We start from the raw sequence: 21,590 nt of genomic DNA on the forward strand, positions 1-21,590 counted from the left end.
CAGCCGTCTTCTCGAGTTGATCGCTCGCACCAACTGTACCTTCCATCTATGTCATCGCTTCTTTGCCTCACCGACTGATACAGCGAGCGAGCCGGCCGGCCGGCCATGGCGTCGCGGCCGACGATGCGGGTGACCATGGAGGTGGGCGCCGACGGCGTGGCGCTCATCACCATCTGCAACCCGCCCGTCAACGCCCTGCACCCCGCGAGTAATCAATCCATGCCAGCTTTCCCCTTCGCCTCCGCTGAATTTCGGCTCTGTTTCCACGGTCTGATACCGTCGTGTTCTCCTCCGGCGGTTCGTGCACCCCGGATGCCGACGCGGATGCAGTCTTTGACGGGCTCAGCGAGAAGTACGGCGAGGCCATGGCCCGCGACGACGTCAAGGCCATCGTGCTCACCGGTGAGGTCTCTCAGACTCTCACAGTCTATCTTCCTGCTCCTTGATTCTGCGACAGCGACGACTGTCGGACTGGCCGGATGTCGATTTGGTCGAGCACATGCTGCTCTTTGACCTCTGTTTTTTTACTTTTCAAAAAAAAATAGCATCGATTTACACAATTCGCCGGAAATGCTGGAGCCAGCTATCTCTATCTCTGTGTTTTCTCCACCGTCAATGTTAACAGAGCCTTTTTGGCGTCGCTGAATCATGTGGATGTACTTAGTGCGAATTCGTACCGTAAGAAAGGAAGACCGGTTAGTCAAGACCGCCATCTCTCATTATTGTTGTTGTCCTGATCTCTGAACTTTTTTTTTCTTTTGGAAATTCAACTAGGCGATGCAGGAAAATTCTGCGGAGGTTTCGACATCAATACGTTCGCACGGATTCATCAGACTGGTAATAAGGGATTTTGCCTGTTCTTGGCTTCTTGAAATTCTTTACCTTCTTTTTTACACACACAACATTGGCTCACAGGAAACATGTCACTGCTGCCGGACTCTGTTAAGCTTGCGTCACATATGATGGAAGGTGTTGCTTCTATTTGTCATTCTCATTTCCCATAATTACTCTTATTTCACTATTTCCTTTTTTTTTCGGCACACTCTTGTTTTTACCAGTATTATAATATCTGGGCATGTGTGTTTGTATGCAGAGGGCAGAAAACCTTCAGTTGCAGCCATCCAAGGCCTTGCTCTGGGCGGTGGACTAGAGTTGACTATGGTCTGTCATTAATGTTCCTGAACAAAACATTGCTCCATCTCATTCTTAAAGTTGCAGCTCAGCCTAGCCTCTAAACTTTGTTAATCCCTAAAATGCAACTTGTTCAGGCTTGTCATGCTCGGATATCTACCCCTGAAGCTCAACTTGGGCTACCAGAACTAACTCTTGGAGTAATTCCTGGATCTGGGGGTAAGGATTCATATTTCTCTGACAACTTGAATTACTGCCCCAGTCCTCTTGCTTTGAATCAGTTCCTGTTGCGGATCTTATTGACTTTACCTATTATGTAGGAACCCAGCGTCTTCCGAGGCTTGTAGGTCTTCCCAAAGCAATAGAAATGATGCTGGTGAGCATGATATATTCCTTATTTAAGTAATTCATCCTTCTAGGTTTGCAAACGAACAGTTAGAAATATGAAACCTTCATAATATCTGAAATACCTGTTATATGTATCTACCGGGACTACCACCTAACATTCACTTGTAACTTGAGATGTGTAAATCCAATTAGTAAGCATTGATTAACTTATTTTACTGAACAGTTGATGTAATGACTCATCCAGGCATATAGTTCCATGTTTTTAGTTATCCTATCATGTACTTTCCTCAATCACTTATCTGGTGTGGTTTTTACAGCAATCAAAGTTCATTACAGCAAAGGAAGGGAAGGAACGTGGTCTTATTGATGCCCTTTGCTCGGGTGATGAATTGATAAAGATGTCACGCCATTGGGCTCTGGAGATTGCTAGTTGTCGTAGAACTTGGACAAAATCTCTCGGCAGAACAGATAAGCTTGGTTCACCGTCTGAAGCTCGTGCTCTATTAAGTACGACAAGACAGCAAGTGAAGAAAATTTCAACAAACATGCCGCAGTATCAAGCCTGCCTTGATGTTATTGAAGAAGGTGTATTATTTGGAGGCCATGCAGGTGTCCTAAAGGTATGTCTTTCTACTGTCCTACAGCTGCTCGTTTATATAGGAAATTGAGGAAAGATTATCTTTGTTTATTGACTTGATTTTAGCAATAGAGCTAGCTGGTCACCATGTTTGCCAAGAACCTACAAAACACTAAACTCCTGTTACTATGTGTTGGGAACTGCTTCGTATTTCCATTAATCCCCTTTGACAAACACGAGCATGTCAATATGGTTAATTAGAACTGAAGAAGAATTTGGACGTTACGTCAGCTGAATTTTAGGAGTGGCGTACTAATTTGACATTTACATTGGGATCGTGCTCTTGCTGAGTAGAGCACAGTTCAAGTTTCCATGCATTAGTGACAATATATACATCATGCTGCTTCTTTGTTTGCTGCAGCTTATACATGCGTTCTTTTTAATGCCTGGATAAATGCAGGAATATAAGGTTTTCAAGGAGTTGGTGCCATCACAAACATCAAGGTCACTTGTCCATGTCTTTTTGGCCCAGCGTTCTACTACAAAGGTTATCTTCCAATGTGTACCTTGCCTCTTCTTTTCATGATTTAGTTTCAAAATGTTGGCTGCCTTAGATTTTGTTTTTCAGATCATTAAATTATTTTGAGTAAATTGCACCCTTCATACAACTTGTCGGTTAGGCCCTTCATACAACTTGTCGGTTAGGCACAGATTCGTCCACAACTTGTAAAGTGTTCAATTTAGTGAAAAAGTTAGCATATGAGTGCAGATTGGTCCAACTACTAGTAAACTATACAATTTAATGTAATAACTTGGTAAATTGGTGCATCCACTGTCCAAACATACAACGGTAACATATTTGCTAACCTCAGGTCGCAATCGAGGGTATATTCGCGTTGGAACAAATTACTAAGCATTATTTGGCTATTGATATTCTCGTCACAATGGCAATGTATTTGGGCTAGACTCTACCTTCAATGTTTACAAAATTAATGTCTTGTCATCATATTAATTTTTAAATAGTGATTTAATTTTGATTAAGAATATTTAATTTCATATTCAATGTTGATTAGTTCGCCATGATTTTCTACATGTTTAATCATATGCACTGTTCAGCTATACAAAAAAGAAACCAATATATTGATACCTGCTAACAATACCATTTTAGGAGCTTGGCCTAAATATTTGTTAAAGTCTCTTGTACTTGTTTAGAAAGGAAAAGGAGCTAAAAGAACTGAAACAAACATACTTCTATGCGTTTGTTGAATACATGAGCAGAAGCGCATAACGAACCTAAGGTCCCAAGGTCTCTCTTATTACGGATTTCAATCTTTCGGTAATGGCAATAGCGTAATTCTAAAATTTGATTAAATCCTAACTAATGAACAAATAAATTTTGTACACAGTTGAGAAACAACAGTTTGATCACAATCAACAACTTCTATTGACAAAATTAAGAATTATTGACTGGAAGAAAATACACATGTCCATCTACTTTGCCGTTATAACATCTGGACTATAGATGCACCAATTTGCTAAGTTATTGCACTAAATTAAGCATTTTACAATTGTCGGACCAATCTACATCCACTTGCCAAGTTGTTGTATGGTGGGTGTAATTTACTCAATGATTTTAGAAATACTCTAAAAGCTCAGAAGCATGCCCTTTTAGAAATACTCTTACATTCCAATTCTATGTATAGTGTCTAGCTATGGAGCGCTTTCTTTATTTATTTTTTCTCGAACTACGCAGGGGAGCTGCGTGTCATTTCATTAAGATAGAATAGGAAATATAAAGAGAGGGGGAGGACCCCCAAACTTAGTACAGAACACACCCCAACACCCCCAATCCCCCCCCCCCAAAAGCCGAAAAACTACCAGAAGAGCGCTAGATAACACCTGAAAAACGAGACCCTGAACACCAACCCTAAACAGCTGGTGCAAGCGACCTAGCAAGCAGCTCTCTGAGCTTAGAAGCTCCTGCCAAGCACCAAAGGGTGCTTCCATTTGTTATTGCCTGAAGGAGCACCTGGATGTTAGGGAGAGCGCCTTCAAACACGGTAGGAATTTCGATGCTTCCAAATTTCCTATGCCACCAAAAATGATGAGAGAATTCAAACCCTTGCACCACTCTTTAGGTGCTGCTCTGATTACTCTTCCCCACCAAGCCGAGAAATTAGATGAATCAGCCGGCACATTAACGACCAAATTTAGGTGCAAGAAGACCAAAGACCAGATCTGACGAGCAAAAACGCAGGATAACAGCAGATGATGCCGTTTCTTGCGCCTGATCACACATCAGGCAGGCTGCGGGATGCTGCAATCCCCTACTGGCCAGCTGGTCAGCAGTCCAAAGCCTCTGCTTAATGGCCAGCCACACAAAGAATTTGCAGCGCAAAGGAGCCCAACTCCGCCAAATTCTTCTCCATGGGATAAACTTGATAGGACCAATGAAAAAGGCTTCGTATGCCGACTTGTTGGTGTATATACCAGATTGGGTCAGCTTCCAACGATAGTGGTCCGGGGTGTCCTGTTGTAAAACCACACTGTCCAGTTGATCCCAAAGTAGCAGGTATTCCATCAGAACCTCAACTGAGAGGCCTCCTCTAATACCTGACACCCAGTGCCTATTGGAGAGGGCTTGTGCGACTGTTCTAGTTTTGACAATTCTCCTAGGAATAGTCTGGAACAGATTTGGAGCTACTTCAGCCATAGTTTTTCCTTCCAACCATCTATCTTTCTAGAAAAGAATTGTCTCCCTATTTCCAACCACTGAGACTACTGCCATGTTAAACAAGGCTTGAGCTTTCTGGGGCACCTGGATATGAAGACCAGCCCAAGGATGAGAAGGGTCTGTTTTTTTGTGCCCAAAGCCATCTAATCCGCAAGGCCCAGCCAAAGGATTCAAGGTTGTGGATGCCTAGACCTCCATATTCCAAAGGGCGCTGCACCTTTTCCCATGAAACCAAACAGTTTCCTCCATTTGCCTGTTCCTGTCCTTTCCAAAGGAAGCCACGCCGTGTTTTGTCAATGCTTTGATAAACCATTTGGGCAGGTCAATAGCAATCAGATGGTGTATCACAGATGCAGTTAGAACCACCCAAATCATAATCAGTCGTCCTGCTCTATCCATCAGAGAGGCTTTCCAGCTTGGGAGGTAACCAGCAACCTTATCAATTAGAAGTAGAAGGACTTCCTTGGAAGGTTTTCTGATTGTAAGGGGCAAACCAAGATAAGTGCATGGAAACTCCTTTGTTGTGCATGCCACGTGCTCAGAAGTTAGCTCTACCTCTTCCTGTGAGCAATGAATTGGGAAAGCTGAACTTTTGGTGAAGTTAGTATGGAGTCCAGAGGCATGACCGAAAATATCAAGTATCAGCTTCATTACTCGGAGATCTTCCTCATTTAGCCGTAGGAAAATAACTACATCATCGGCGTAGAAGGAAGCCCTGTGAATGGTCTGCTGTACAGCAAGAGGTTGCAACAGGTGTTGTCTGGTGGCATATTTGATCAATGAATTAAGAACATCCATGACCAAGATGAATAACATAGGCGAGAGAGGATCTCCCTGCCTAAGACCACGGTGGTGGAAAAAACCCGACCCTGGCTCACCATTAACCAGCACCTGAGTAGACGAAGTGGACAGAATCAAACATATAAGGTTACACCACCATTGGCCAAACCCCAAATGATGCAGAACTTCCAAAAGAAAAGGCCAGGAAACTGAGTCAAAAGCTTTGGAGATATCCAATTTAAGAAGAATATGAGCTTCTTTTTTCTCATGCAATGCCTTGACCATCTGCTGGACAAAAAGGAAATTATCGTGTATGTTCCTTCCTCTAATGAAAGCACTCTGATTGGGAGGGACCATGCTTGACAACAGAGGAACAAGTCGGTTTTCCATGATTTTAGTCACCGGTTTGGCAAAATTGTGAATCAAACTTATGGGCCTGAAATCCTTCATCAACCTGTTTTTTTGGTAAAAGAGAGATGAAAGCTGTGTTGAGCAGCCTGAAACGTGCCACATGACCTCGTTGAATTGCCAATAAAGCCAACATGATGTCTTCTTTGATAATACTCCAGGATTTATAAAATCTACTAGTGAATCCATCTGGTCCTGAGGCTTTGTCTAAGGTCATCTCCTTAATTGTAGCCCACACCTCTTCCTCTGTGAAAGGAAAAGTTCCACCGAGGAGAGATCATGCTGCTGGATCCTAATTTGTGCAAAGTCAATGGTATGTTCCCTTTCCTCAGCCGTGCCCAACAAATCCTCATAGAACTGCAGAACTGCTTCCTGTTTATCTTTTTGGTCGAAGACTGTTTGATCACCCACTTGTAATTTAGCAATGAAATTCTTCTTCTTCCTGTATCGGGCTTGCTGATGGGAAAAAGATGCATGAGCATCACCTTCCTTCAAGTACAGTACTCTAGAACGAAGGCGAGCAGTAGTGCGTTCTAGAGAGGCCAAGCCCAAACAGTGAAGCTGAAGTTTTTTCCTCAACCATTCCTCACTAGGGGAAAGATCCCTGGAATCTCTAGCAATCTCAAGGTGATGAAGAATTTCTTTGGCCGTCCCCAGCTGAAGCTTGACATTACCGATTTTCCGTTGGCCCCATTTCTGCAGGTCCCTGCTGAGTCTCTGTAATTTGAGGAATATCCGCTCAACCGCACATGAAGAGGCTACTGGAGCATTCCAATTTTGCTGAACCGCTTCTGAGAAACCAGACATTTTAGTCCAAAAACTCTCAAAATGGAATCTGCGCTTGCCACTTGTACTAACCTTCAAACCCAAGACAAGGGGGCAATGGTCAGAAACAACTAAAGCACTGCTTTGCAGGACAGCATCAGGAAAAATATTCTCCCAATCAATACAACAGAAAGCTCTATCAAGCCTCACGAGGGAAAATATTCTCCCAATCAATACAACAGAAAGCTCTATCAAGCCTCACGAGGGTGGGTGAGAATCTTTCATTTGACCAGGTGTATTTCCTTCCTAACAGCGGAATTTCTTTAGCCTCAACATCATCTAGGAGGCGCCTGAAACGACCCATCATTGCACGATCCAAGTTGGCATTGTTTTTATCAGTAGCTTGGTATATTAAGTTGAAATCCCCTGCAATCAGCCACGGACCAATACATAGAGTTCTCATGTCCCGAAGTTCTTGCAAGAATGCTATCTTATCTTCATCATCTTGAGGACCATGTACCCCTATAAACCACTAGTTACGACCTTCTTGTTCGTCAAATTGAACTGAGACAGAATAATTGTCCACTCTAGAGGCTAGAATCTGACAGATGTTACTCTTCCAGGCAATCAATATTCCACCTCTCGTGCCATTAACTGGCAGTGCCACATATTTATCATAAGCAGTGCCAAAAACTGAGGAAAATTCGCTGATTCATAATAGCGACTTTGGTTTCTTGAAGTCAAACTACTGGAGCATTTGTGGACCGGATGACATCACTAACAACATTACACCGATTTTTTTGATTAAGGCCGCGCGCATTCCAAATCAGAATTGATGATGGATTCATTTCTTAAACAGAAGAGGAAAGACGACCGGCAAACAGCAGTCAGGAACTAAAGGATGTCCCCTGCTCGAACCTAAGAGTCTTCTTCGAGGCTCCAGCCAAAGATAGCCACCATGGCAGCCACATGGTTCTCCGCGAGACGGCTCCCCATAATCTTGAAATAGGCATCTTGAGTCTTGGGATCAATTTTTTCTTTGCACTAAAACCCCAAACTCCGCATCACTCTCCTTTGCGATTCAGTGGTGATAGGCCCCGGGGAACAATTGTCAGCTCCAAATCCATACCAGTGGGCATGCGGCTTGGAGAAGAGCACCAGGCAGTTAACCGGAACACGTCCCGCCGGTCCGCAGTATCTGGATGCAGGCCGCTAACTAAGCAGAACTCATTGAGAAGTTGTTCCGCCGTCACCAGATCCCAAGCATGTGCAGGAATGCCGCGCAGCTTGACCTCGACAGGGAAAGGGAGCGCCACCGCGGTGGAGTGGAGGAAACGGGACCAGGGCATGATGTGCAGGCGGTGAGTATGAGACATGATCGGCCTTCCTTCATTGTAGACCCGTGTCGCCGTGACAGCATCGGGCAAGGCTATCAAGCAACTGGCAGCACCAAACCGACGGATGACGATCTCATCTTCTTCCAAACCAAACCGCTGGGCGATCGTGGCCTTGACGGATTCCGGGGACTCATCGAGAGAATTCCCGAACACTGACACAACCAGGGTGTGAGAGAGTTCTTTCTCCCGTTGTACCATTGTGGTAGAGCGGTTGATGATCCGTCGAGGTCGCACCACCGGGGCTCGCTCCTTGTCACTGGATGCCGAGAGGGGAGCATCGCCGGCGACCATCTCATCGGGGGAGGTGCCGGGGACGTTAGACGAAGGTTGTTCTACACCAGCATCCGCTCGCTGCCCCCGGCTTCGGCTCCGCCGTTGCCGTCCAGGAGCACCCACTCCAGTTGTGGCATTCTGGATGGTCACCATGGAACTCACAGGGGGAGGGGGCGTCGCCATGAAGGACCTCACCGGCCGCCAGACCCTCCGAAGCTCCAAGGAGGACTCCAGGCACGGAGCCGATGGTCGGCGTCGGCAAACGTAGGAACGATGACCGATTGCCCAGCAGTGGAAACAATATGGAGCCAAGCGGCAGCCAGCAGCCCGGTGTTCCGACGAGAAGCAGTTGAAACACCTGCCTCGGAGGTCCACAGGGACCGGTCGACGAGGCGGCTGAGCAACGCGCAGATGCGTGCGGCGAGTACGACGACTCTCCGTCGTCCACCAATCCTCCGCGTCTGGTCCACAACGAAGGCGGGGATCCGTCGGATGCAGCACAACGCGAGCTGATGGTGCCTCCAGTGCCGGGGCCAGCATGATCTGAGGTGGGGACGCCTCCAACGACGAGGCCTTCACGACGTGAGGCGAGGTCGTTTCCAGAGACGAGGCCGGTGAGGTCACCTGAGAAGCCCTCTTGAGAAGGGCATCCTTGAATGATATGGGGGATACGCCCGATTGGGTCGAGGAAGGCGAACCATCCAGCCACCGTTGGGCTTTGGAACGACCAGTAGCCGCTCCGAACGCGACTACCGGGCGACGAGCAGGACAAGGGGATCCTGACGCCGGGGAAGGAAGAGCTGGTCTAGGGAGGGACACAACCGGACGGGTGGCCGCCGTGCCCAGAGTAGGCGACGACATGGGGCTGGTGGTAGGGGAGGCGTCGGGAGGGGGAGCGGGTGAGAGGACCTGAGCCATCCTCGACCACCCTCGAGCGCTTTCTTTGAAAAAAAGAAAAAGAAAAATGGACCCTACTGAATATATATTTGTATATTGGAACAAAGAAGTATGTAAATAGGAACAAGATCAGATGGTTACCATGGTTTACAAAACCCAAGCATATTTTTTGGATTCCATTAACATGGATTATGCTAATTTCTCCTAGTGAATGAAACCATGTGAAGCTTTATACTTCTTATCAATGCATTGCTTCTTCCTTCCGTTATTATGATCTAAACTGACATCAGATTGTTTAGCATTCACCTTTATAGAAATTTATTTTTTGGATACATATGAGATGAGCTGTTTACTTAGTTATTAGCTTTTCCATGCAAACCGCCTAGCTTGAAAATGTGCTGCACAATCTTGGCTAGTATATGTGAAAGCAAGTTAAGCTACATTGTTGAGTAACATCTGTTTATCCAATTTTTTTCCTGTCGGTATTGTGGATAGGTGCCAGGTGTTACTAATGTTCAACTGAAACCTAGGAAAACTAGAAAAGTTGCCATTATTGGTGGTGGCCTGATGGGCTCTGGAATTGCAACATCACTTCTCATTAGCAACATATCTGTTGTTCTCAAGGAAGTAAACCCCCAGTTTCTGCAAAGGGGACAAAAGATGATAGCAGGTCAATTTTTTTAATTGCTGATATAGTTTTTGGAAAACTATTTCCTATGCATATTTTTTTTGTTTTCCTTGCATTATTGAAACCTGAACTTCTCTTGTGATGTTTGAGCTTTACATTGTCTTGGGAATATCTTACAGATAAATGCCCATGATCTTTCTTACAGCTAATCTTGAGGGCCTGGTCAAAAGGGGCTCACTCACAAAGGACAAGATAAACAAGGCCATGTCACTTCTCAAAGGTGCACTGGATTATTCAGAATTCAAGGATGTTGATATGGTTATTGAGGTAATCTTCGTGTGCTTTATGATTATCGAGAAAATAGTGTTATTACTTGTGCATATCTTTCTTGTGATTTTCTATGGCTATGGCAGTCATGACATATACTAAGTATTGTATTTGATAAAGGTTCCTATATTTAGTTACATCATTTGTGGACACATTTTCTTAACAGACTTGCTTTGTATCTCGTGACTTAGTTCTCCTATTTCTGTAGGCTGTAATAGAGAACATTCCTTTGAAGCAATCGATATTTTCTGACATTGAGAAGATCTGCCCACCACATTGCATATTTGCAACAAACACATCTACCATCGATTTGAATGTTGTCGGCGAGAAGACAAATTCTCAAGATAGAATTATAGGGGCACATTTTTTCAGGTTTGATTTTCCTTACAAGTAACATGTTTTTAGCAGATCTTAAATAAGAAATATACAAAGCTATTGATTCCTTGAGTATTATTACCTACAAAGCAATGTATTGAAACAGAAATGCAGAGCTTACCTTTTTTAAAAAAAAGTATATATGAATTTGTTGTTACACAATGCTAAAGTCATGTTATAACTTTCCAATTGTACGGGGATCTTTCCCCTTCTTTCTCTCTTAATATAAAGATACGCAGCTCTCCTGCGTGTTCGATAAAAAAAACAACAACTCTAGATTCTTAGGCAGTAGAAAATTATTTCACAGAAGTGAATGGAATTTAATGGTTATGTTAATGCACTGCATGTTACTATGTCCAATACCTTTTACTGAAATTTCTATTTCAGACGTTGTTAGTGTTGTAGTTGCTTGTTGTGAATACAGTATGTTAATAACATGTTGTTTGCAGTCCTGCTCACATTATGCCTTTACTTGAAATTGTCCGGACGGAGAAGACATCACCACAAGCTATCCTTGATCTCATCACACTTGGAAAGATAATAAAGAAAGTCCCTGTTGTGGTTGGTAATTGCACAGGATTCGCAGTTAACCGTGCATTTTTTCCTTATGGACAGGGTTCAAAGCTTTTAGTTAGTCTTGGTATTGATGTTTTCCGAATTGATCGAGTAATAAGCAGCTTTGGAATGCCAATGGGACCATTTCAGTAAGTGATTCGACTCTGTTTCCCTGACATCTGTATGTTAGAAGATGAAATCAGTATAAATGTTTTGCAATGGAAATGGGGAGGGGGGGGGGGCTAATTTTTATTAAAATATAAACGCTTGTCTGGAGCCTACTTATATCTCGTTGTTCCTTTCTTTAAATTTATAAATTTAGCACTATTTTGTTAATCTGTATTTTCATTGTGGGTTTTATTAGGCCCCATTTTGCTTTGTATGTCTTGGCCATAGTCTCAGTTTCTCTGCAGCTAAAGTCCTCATTGAAAACGATTAGGTGCATAATGCTACAAAATAAACTGGCATTCAGTTAATGCTGGATCAGCTTCTCATTAAAGGTTGAACCTAGTACATTGAGTATGTAATGGTCATATGCCTTCTTTTTTCTTGCATTTGTCTGTTGCATATTTTTTGTCCGAAAATTTTCAAGGACCTTGATGAAGTTACTTCACTGTGGGAGTGAACAAATATTCTGAATCAGCAGTGGATCAAATATGTTTTTTGGAAACATATACAGTACTACTGTGGTTTTTATATAAATATATAAAATAAAACAATGTTACAGAAAAGTGCAAAAAGGTCAAGACAAAGAAGAGAGGAAACAGAAAAAACAGAAAATACATAGGGGAAGGGAAGGATCAAATTTGTGACAGATTTTCCACCCAAGAGGAGAGATTTTCCACCCAAGAGAGTATTGAGGATCTATACTATTACTTATCAAATACCACTATTTTACTTTTGGTTTTGGCCGTTCTCATTCCAGTACTGTTTCCTATGACAATTATGTCAAGCATAAGTTTGTTACTGAGTTGTTTCTCCCAACTCAGTGAATAAAGTATGTCTTTTGTCTAATTTTATTAAAGTTGTGGCTTCACTATGAGCATAATGCTAGTATTTGACCATTATCTGGTATAACAATAACCTGACATATGCTGTGCTGTGAATTAACTGGCTTGTTAAAATGAACAACAATCTCATGCACGGTTAATTTGTTTACATGTGCTGTTGATTGGCATGGATGTCGTTGATTGGCCCTTTTTTGTCACGGTCAATTCTGGTATTTGTTATTTTCTTGTTCCCCTGCAGACTCCAAGATGTGGCTGGATATGGAGTGGGCTTGGCAGCAAAACACATATTTGCTGCTGCCTTTGGAGAACGAAATTTCAGCTGTGATTTAATGGATTTGATGGTACAGGATGGGCGGCAAGGTATAGTACTTAACTGCTTTCCCTATCTATACCTACTTCCTAGTAGAATGGCACAAGATTATCAATAAATGAATTGAAATTTTCTGTGTATACTGTTCTTAAGAAGTGAAATTTCTGTCTTTTTATTTTACAGGAAAGAGCAATGGCAAAGGTTATTACATTTATGAGAAGGGCAGGAAGCCAAAGCCTGACCCTAGTGTTCAACATGTGATTGAGGAGTACCGAAATCGTGCAAAGACAATGCCTGGTGGAAAGGTTTTCATCCTCAACCTACCTGTTCAAAAGATGGCCTGTGCAGTTGTTACTAACTACCATGCTACCTCCTGTGCTAATTTAAAAAAATCCTGATTCGAACAACTTATGTATCTTGCAGCCGGTGATTTTAACGGATCTGGACATACTGGAGATGATTTTCTTCCCAGTTGTGAATGAAGCATGCAGGGTTATGGATGAAAATGTTGTGATTCAGGCTTCTGATCTTGATATTGCGTCTGTTCTTGGGATGGGCTTTCCCAAGTACAGGTAGCCAACCATTGCTTATCTCTAAGACTCTTTAACAGTATCTGTATGCTTAATAAAAATTAGTTTGGTAGAAAGCTGCATAACTTAGTAAGGCTCTTCCATTGATCCTATGCTTGACTAAGCTTAGCACATTCATTTTCACTCAGGTTTACTGAGTGTTTTTTAATTGATATATTTAAACACTATATATGACTGAAGCAAGTAAGAGCTAATGGTTTGTGAAAGAGTATGGCTCGGGAAAGATTAGATTGATTTAGAGAGGAAAAGCTCGTGTAGGGTTTGGTTTATAGCATCCGCACCAATCAGAGGAGATCCTTACCTAATCTAAACCATCCATCCATCTAACCCAGAATGGGGCTGGCGCATGGCCTAGGAGGCCTGTGCGGCTGCTATCCAAGGCCCAGAGGGCCGGCCATATATGCCCATGCTAACACGCCCCTGAAGTCTGAGCGTCGTCATCACAAACGTTCAGGCTGGACCGAAACTCCACGAAGACCGATGACGGAAGCCCTTTGGTGAATATATCTGCATACTATGAAGTGGTGGGAACATGCAGGATCTTGATGTGGCCGAGGGCGCCACGCTCACGGACGAAGTGGAGGTCAATCTCGATGTGCTTGGTGCGCTGGTGCTGGACTAGGTTGCTGGACATGTAAACTGCATTGATGTTGTCGCAGTAGACCTACGTAGCACGGCGCAGGGGGGTATGCAGCTCTAGTAGGAGTTGGCGCAACCAAGTAGCCTCCGCTACAGCGTTGGCCACAGCCCAGTACTCAGCTTCAGCACTGGATCTGGAGACGGTCGTCTGGCGCTTGGAGGACCAAAAGATGAGGTTGTCACCCAGAAAACACTGCATAACCTGAGGTGGATTTGCGGGTATAAGGACAACCTGCCCAGTCAGCGTCCGAGTACGCGATCAGCTCATCCACACTGGAGTGGCGCAGATGTAGTCCCAGATGCAAAGTACCACGGATGTAGCGCAGGATGCGCTTCAAGACAGCTAGGTGCGGCTCCCGCAGATCATGCATGTGAAGGCAGACTTGCTGAACGACATAAGCAATATCCGGTCTGGTTAAGGTGAGGTAATGTAGAGTGCCTGCTAGACTGCGGTAGTCGGATGCATCCCGCAGTGGAGCGCCAGTTGCTACAGAAACCTTGGGGTTGGTGTCAACCGGTGTAGAATAAGGTTTGCACTCTGCCATACCAGCCCTGTCGAGGATGTCCAGCATGTACTGTCGCTGAGACGGAAGAAGGCCACCAGCGTGCCGCTGAACATGCATCCCCAAGAAGTGACGAAGCTCACCCAAGTCCTTCATGGAGAACTCCTGCTGCAAAGCATAGATGATGCGTCAGAGGACGTCCAAGGAGGAGGCAGTAAGGACAATGTCGTCGACATAGAGGAGCAAGTAGGCCATCTCGGCGCCGCGGCGAAACACAAACAGGTTGGTGTTGGACATGGACTTAACAAACCCAATAGACAGGAGGAAGGCAGCAAAGCGACTATACCAAGCGCGGGGTGCCTACTTCAAACCATATAGTGACTTGTTGAGGCGATAGACAAAGTCGGGCTGAGCAGGATCCTCAAAACCAGACGACTGGGAGCAGTAGACGGTCTCAGACAAGGTGCCATGGAGGAAAGCGTTCTTCACGTCGAGCTGATGGATCGGCCAACTGCGAGAGAGCGCAAGGGACAACATCGTGCAGACGGTGGTGGGCTTCACGATGGCGCTGAATGTCTCATCAAATCCACACGGGGTCGCTGGGTGAAGCCTCGAAGAACCCATCGTGCCTTGTACCGTTCCAGAGAGCCATCAGCCTGGAATTTGTGCTTGAAGATCCACTTGCGGAGACAACATTTGTTCTTGGCGGCCGCGGACAAGATCCCAGGTGTTGTTCTTCAGCAGTGCACCATGCTCTTCCTCCATAGCTGCTCGCCAATTGGGGTCTGCAAGGGCACTACGGAAGGTCTTCAGCACCGGGGATAGTGGGGCAGCAAGGTACAGCGCAAGCTGCCAAAACCCCCGTTTGGCCCGCGTGGTCATCGAGTGATGATTCACCAAGGGTGGAACGGCCACAGCGCCCCTGGGCAGGGGTGGTGGACCAGCAGGAGGAGTGGCGGTGCGCTGGGCGTAGACGTGCTGGAACTCGTGCTGGGGACGGTGGGGACCATCCAGGTAGGAGCCGGCGAGGGATGAGGGGCCAGCAGCGGCTGACCACTGGCCAGAGGGCGGCGATGGGCCACTGGCAACGCAGGGCGAGCCTGTCGCGGCGCCTGCCGCGGGCGACGAGGATGGCAGCCAGTCAGCAGGCGGTGAAGATAGGCCGGGGATGAATAAGCAAAGAGGCCTAGTTGGCCGGGCAAAGCCCTGAACGATGGGCATTGGGGGTGCGCTAGTCGCCGAGCCGCGGGCGTCTGGTAGCGCTTGGGAGGCCGTCGTGCCAGGTAGCGGGCTGGCCGCACAGGGCAGCTGACCAGCCGTGGCGGGCGATGAGAGTGGCAGGGTGTCCACGGCAGGCACCGTGGCGTCGAGAGCCGCACATGGCTGTGCGGGTGGCGCTCCTTGCCGCATCGGCCGATGAGGCACCGGGTGCCGCACATGGCTGTGCGGGAGCTCTGGTGGAGATGCCGAAGGGATCTGCTAAGAGAAGGGGGCGTGACGGGCCTATGGGAGTAGGCACAACACTGGTGAGATCGTCCAAGAAATCGAAGGCTGCAGGGGCCGGCGGCATGGCTCGGTCGACAAAAGGAAACGATGACTCGTCAAAAACAATGTAACGAGAGATGATGATCAGTTGGAGAGGAGGTCAAGGCAGCGGTATCCTTTGTGATGAGCTGAGTATCCAAGAAAGACGCACAGAGAGGAGCGTGGAGCAAGCTTGTGTGTGGCAGTGGCGGATAGGTTGGGGTAACAAGTGCAACCGAAGACACGTAGGTGCTCGTAGGATGGTGCAGTGCTGAAAAGGGCACAGTGCAGCATGGAGAACTGCAGTGTCTTGGTAGGAAGAAATTGAGCAGATAGGTAGCTGTGTGCAAAGCCTCGACCTAGAGAGTGGCACGATGGGGACGAGGCTTCGGATGCTCTGCACGGCAATGGCTTGAGCGTGGTGGTTGAGGACGGCAGCAGCCTCGTGGAGCAGCATGGCGTCGTCGACGGGGCGACACTTGTGGTTGGAGACGGCGGACTTGGCGTCGTGGTCGTCTCTGGCGGGAAAGGCAGCGGCGGTGGCAGCGCGATCAGCGGTGGCGTCACACTCCAGAGCAGCGTTCGCCGCCTCCTTCTCCGCCTGTTGCGCGCTAGCAAGGGCCGCGTCACGCTCTGCGTGAGCGACGCACTCCTGCTCCTCGCACTGGGCGTTAGCGTCCGCGGTCGCGCGTTGCTTCTCAGCGGCGGCGGCGAGAGGGGTGAGGGGAGGAGTCCCGGCCATTGGTGGATGCGCAGCCACGAGGGCGCACTAGGGCAGCGGAAGGGTTGGAATCGGGTGGAAGATCCAGACTCGTGATACCATGAAAGCGAGTATAGCTCGAGAAAGATTAGATTGATTTAGAGAGGCAAAGTTCATATGCATATATAGGCAAGAAGGTCTTAGGGTTTGGTTTATAGTATCAGCACCAATTAGAGGAGATCCTTGCCTAATCTAAACCATCCATCCATCCATCTAACCCAGAATGGGGTTGGCGCAGGGGGCTCCCATAAGATAGATAGGAGTTGAAACTATAAAGCCCAATTAAGCTCATTAGCTCTAACTGTAACTATTGCCTGGCGCTAGCTAGCTAATTATCCCGTTCTGTTGGAGCCTTAGCTGAATCAGTGGGGGGATGAAAAAAAATGTTGGATGAGAATTGTTGAATCAACATTTTTTGGAGAAATGTTGAATCAACATTTTTTTTAAAAAAGTTGAATCAACATTTTTTTCAGAAAAAGATGAATCTACATTTTTCCGATAAAAGTTGAACCAACATTTTTGAAAGAAAAGTTGAACCAACATTTTTTCGACAAAGTCAGCCAACATTTTTTAAAAAATTGAACCCAACATTTTTCGGATCCTTCTTCTCCCGCGCAAGCGAGCGGTGAGGCGGCGCCGAGGGCGCGTGCCATGGCGGGCTGCGGGGGCGGCGGCAGCAGCAGGGGGTGGGGGCGAGGCGACGGCCGGCAGCAGCGGGGGCGCGTGACGGCCGGCGGCGGGAGGGAGTGGAGGAGGCAGGGGCGGCGACGGGAGTGGAGGAGGCAGGGGTGGGGTGATGTGTGTTATGGTTTGTGGAATCCAACGGTGTGAGTTGTTTGGCACGAATCTCAAACATTGGAAGGTGAAGGAGAAAAAATCTTCCGGAAGATGGATAGGATTTCCGGCTGGCGCACGGCCTAAGAGGCCTGTGCGGCTGCTACCCAAGACCCAGAGGGCCGGCCATATATGCCCATGCTAACAGTTTGCATTCCTCTTAGTATGCTTCAGTACTATGGGAATTGGAATCGGACAGTTTGTAATCTCAGATACAACATATATTATATGCTATAGGCTAGCATAATAGCATTGTATAGCATACATGCATGATTTCTGACACAGCTAGTTTGTAAGTTAACGGTTGCCGATTATTGATACCCTTCCTAATTTTATGAATTGTCTCATACGTACGTACTTCTGTGTCCTGAACTTCCACTTAGTTTGCCCTAATGATATTGAAGCAAAGTCTAATTCACATTGTGCAAGATCTGCAACCATACTTGTGAACCCAAGATTAACATCTTTAAGCGAACTGATTATTGTCCTCCATACACAGTTTATGAGTTCCTTCATTGCATTGTATTGGGTTTAAGGAGCTGCAGTGCCTATTCTGACTGTTAGTTTAATCTTCTAAAAAACTTTATGAAGGGGTGGTCTTATCTTCTGGGCTGATACTGTGGGAGCACCTTATATACATTCAAGGCTAATCCAGTGGGCTGAAATCTATGGTGCCTTCTTCAAACCATCATCATATTTGGGACAGAGAGCTAAAAGCGGCATACCCCTGGTACCCTCCCTCCCTCTTTTTATGGACTTATATACAGATGTCAGGTTCTTGACTAATTATGTCTGGACTGGAATACAATATGCATTTAAGTATATGTTAGAACCAATATAGCTTGATACTTTGATCAAGGTGGTACCTTCCACAGTTGCAGTTGTTATTCTTTTTCCAGTGGAATTCTTGATTTTGATGGCTGTCCTTTGTTATAGAAAAACTTATATAATAACTACTGTGGGAGTAGAGATACAGAAAACATAGGAAAATAAAATTCCCTGTGCTGTTCTTCGATAGCATGTTGGATTGTGATGACATAGGTGTCTTTTTTGTCACAACTGCAAACACAATGACATAGTAGGATGGGGAATGCTATTTCGGTGGGTTTCTTACTGCACTATTAGCTCCTGATCGTCAAGTTAGACTTGTGGTATAATGTGACCACTTCCGCCAATCGGTGGAGTAAAAATATTTAAATTCGCATCCGGTAGAATATTGTGGTTCGACATCTGCTGCTTTGGATATATAGCTTGATGATATCAGTCTGTTCGGAACTTCAGATTAATCATGCCACGCATTATTATTTGCAGAGCGCATCGAGCTCATCCCTGCTAGATTCTACGAGATCTCGCATGTAATGAGGTGCTACTTCAACAGTTGGCAGGGAAGTGGCTTTGGTAGTTTGATACACATCTACGAACTCAAGAAAATGGCCTAGAAACTGTAACATTCTCCTCATTTCCTAATCGGGCTTCTTCAAGATCAGAGCAATAAATGGCTATGCATCCTTTTGCAGTGGTGTATGGTTTCCTGCCTCGAAAAAACTTTTCCTATGCTCAAAATATTTTTTTTTTCATCAAGATGTCTCCGGTCCTCACAAAATTGGTTGGCTCTCCTTGTTGTATCACCCTGAAGAAGTATTTTCACCTCTGTTCTTGTATCTGTTTCATGTCAGAGATGAATAATCTGGTTATGTGGCGCGTGCGTGCTGAAACCTGGCACGGCTATCGCTGATGTCGCCAGATGTTGGGCCTGGCTTGTGTGGTGCGAGCAACAACCAAAGAGCCCTGACCGTGCGACTATTGCAGCTGCTTGCTGGCTGCTGGAATGGGATAGAAAGTGCGAACACGCGAGAGGGCAAACTGTTATCCTTGGAATTGGAAGGGATCATGGACCTTTTTTCCCCTCTCTGGGAGAATTTGAAACGGATTTGAAACGGATGTAGCAAAAGTAACGAACATTGAAATGCTAAAATAACCTATAATTTGAAACGGATGGAGTAGAATTTGCGTGTCAGTTCACCATCCCAGGAGAGGCTCTGCATCCCCCGAGAAGTGGATCTCGAGCTCCATGGCGCGGCGGCGGATGGAGCAACAGCCTCATGGCTCGGAGGTGACCCACCGGAGCTCGACGACCGGCCATGGTGCGTCGCCGGCGGAGGATGGTAGCTCGCAGATCTCCTCCTCCTCCTTCCTCTCTCTGATAGGTTTGGGGTGTCCAGGGATGGATGTCGGCGCTCGTCGACGGCAGCCTCTATGGCCGAGCGATGTCGCCGGGCGGAGGAGAAACTGCCGATAGTGGAGAAGGTTGCATTCCCCTACATTAAGGGCAGAGGAGCTGAGTTTTTGTGATTGCTAAAAAAAAAACCACGATACATCGCTGATCAGTGAGAACACACACGAGATAAGTTAACCGTCGTGGAATTTCCTGTTACCTTCCGTGCGTTAACCACAGTAAGCTGCTTGCGTAGAAGTCCGGCACGCGACAACCTAGTGCAATGGAGTAGAGGACAGAGATGACGACGACTGTGATGTCGTTGTTATCCCAGGTGGAATATAATCGCCGTGTCAACCACGAGTGGATGAACTTGGTGTTACGCAGCCCGCAGGCCGCAAGTCGAGGGAAAGTCCTGAGAATGACAGAACAGAGCCGTCCATGTTCAAGAGAATTTGCCGACTGATGTGAATATGTGATGCAGGATGCGAAAATGCGACTGATGGAGTTCTGACGTCTACTCCATCTATTACAAATTATTTTTTTAATATATAGTAAAAAATATGGTAATTTAGGGTTGAGGGAGTATATCTTAGGTATAGAATTAATCGAAGCGTCTTTTGGCTCGATACAAAACCAAAGGTACGTTAGTACAAGTAATTAAATTGGAATTTACTTCCCACCCATAGTGAAAATATTTTAAGCATGTATCCACTGTTAGGAAGAAGCACCTATCTACGGTGGAAAATGCTGAGCCACGCACGCGCACGGTCATATTTTATTCAAGTCCTGTCATTGTCTGTATTTAACTCAACGCAAACGTCGAATCGCCGTCTCTGCAGCAAGCGGCGATATTAGGTAGCGTTTGGTTTTGGGATGACGTGAGTTGGGTTGGATCCACTTTTGTAGATTGAAGTTGATCCATCCTAGAGCAAGTATATTAGTGTCGTCTAATAGGCGGTCTCATACATTGATACGTAATCTTGAGACGATTTAACAGGCAACCTGTACAATGGGTTATCCTATAAGTTGTCTGGTAGTGGTATATAATTCCTTAATTTGTGCATAAGAAAAATAAAATATTATGAGTTGCATGGCAACAATAACTCGTACAATGGTTGTTAAGTTGTCTCGTAGTCCTACAATTGAGCTCATGAGGTGGTTGTTTCGCGAAGCAACGACCTCGCTCTCTCTCCTCGCTCTCTCTCCTCCACATCATCAAAAATCCTACGTGGCACTGCATGAGACGACCAATGAGACCGCTGACGTGTAGCAATGTACTTGCCCTTATGTTTGGATGAGTGGGTTGGAGTCGACCCATTCTTTTGTTTGGTTGAAGGGGTGAAGAGGGTTGGATAGATGTCCTTTTAACACCATTAGTTGTGGGCCCCACCTGTCAGCTGTGGGGCCCACCTGTCAGCCTTTTTTCCCCTTCCTTCCATCTTCTTCCTCTGCTCCAGCAAGCCATCCTTCTCCACGGCTCCTCCTGGACCGGTCCACGGCCGCCAGCGCGTCGGCCCCCGCCAGCGGCTCCCTGCGTCGCCGGCCCCACCTGCACGCTGCCCCTCCCTTCCTAGCCACCTACGCGCAGCCGCCCCTCCCTCCCCAGCCACCTGCACACCGGCGGCCCTGCTCCCCGCCACGCCGGCCTAAACCCGCCCCGCCGTTGGCCTGAGCTCCCTCCCCGCACTGGCCTGAGGGGCCGCGGCCATGGGGCGCCGCGGAGGCGAAGGAGCTGCGTTGCCAGCCATGGGGCAGGCGGCGGCGGGAGGGGGTCGGGCGGGCAAAGGGCAGGCCGGCGTCGGGGTTGGGCGAGCAACGGCGTCGTGTGGGCAGAGGTGGCGTCGGGCAAGCGTGAAAAGACGGACGAAGATGCCGTTCATCTGGGTTGGACCAATCCCTTCATTTTGGGAGGATGGGATGAACCCGGATATTAGAGGAATATTCCTCTACTGGGTTGGACCCAACCCTCACCCTCTCCAACCAAACATGAGTCAAAGTTGGTCGACT

The 21,590-nt window shown here is 46.5% G+C and overlaps 1 protein-coding gene across 2 annotated transcripts; it reads left to right on the forward strand.

Moving 5' to 3' along the window:
• On the forward strand, positions 1-19,023 carry LOC101757736 (peroxisomal fatty acid beta-oxidation multifunctional protein). 2 transcript variants are annotated; one of them, XM_012844141.1, is made up of 18 exons: positions 1-208; positions 331-402; positions 775-837; positions 916-969; positions 1,094-1,161; positions 1,269-1,350; positions 1,452-1,507; positions 1,797-2,099; positions 2,517-2,603; positions 9,806-9,980; positions 10,144-10,265; positions 10,474-10,637; positions 11,090-11,344; positions 12,444-12,565; positions 12,699-12,820; positions 12,939-13,087; positions 17,957-18,095; positions 18,677-19,023. In XM_012844141.1, exons 1-18 carry the CDS (start codon positions 106-108, stop codon positions 18,722-18,724), a joined length of 2,184 nt encoding a protein of 727 aa, XP_012699595.1. In that variant the 5' UTR covers positions 1-105; the 3' UTR covers positions 18,725-19,023. The 2 variants fall into 2 exon arrangements, with proteins under 2 accessions (XP_012699595.1, XP_022679442.1); XM_022823707.1 differs by having other exon boundaries at positions 158-208; positions 331-695.
• The last annotated feature ends 2,567 nt before the right edge of the window (positions 19,024-21,590 follow it).

Source organism: Setaria italica, chromosome I (genome assembly GCF_000263155.2).
Source record: "Setaria italica strain Yugu1 chromosome I, Setaria_italica_v2.0, whole genome shotgun sequence".
In the NCBI taxonomy this organism is placed as follows: domain Eukaryota; kingdom Viridiplantae; phylum Streptophyta; class Magnoliopsida; order Poales; family Poaceae; genus Setaria; species Setaria italica.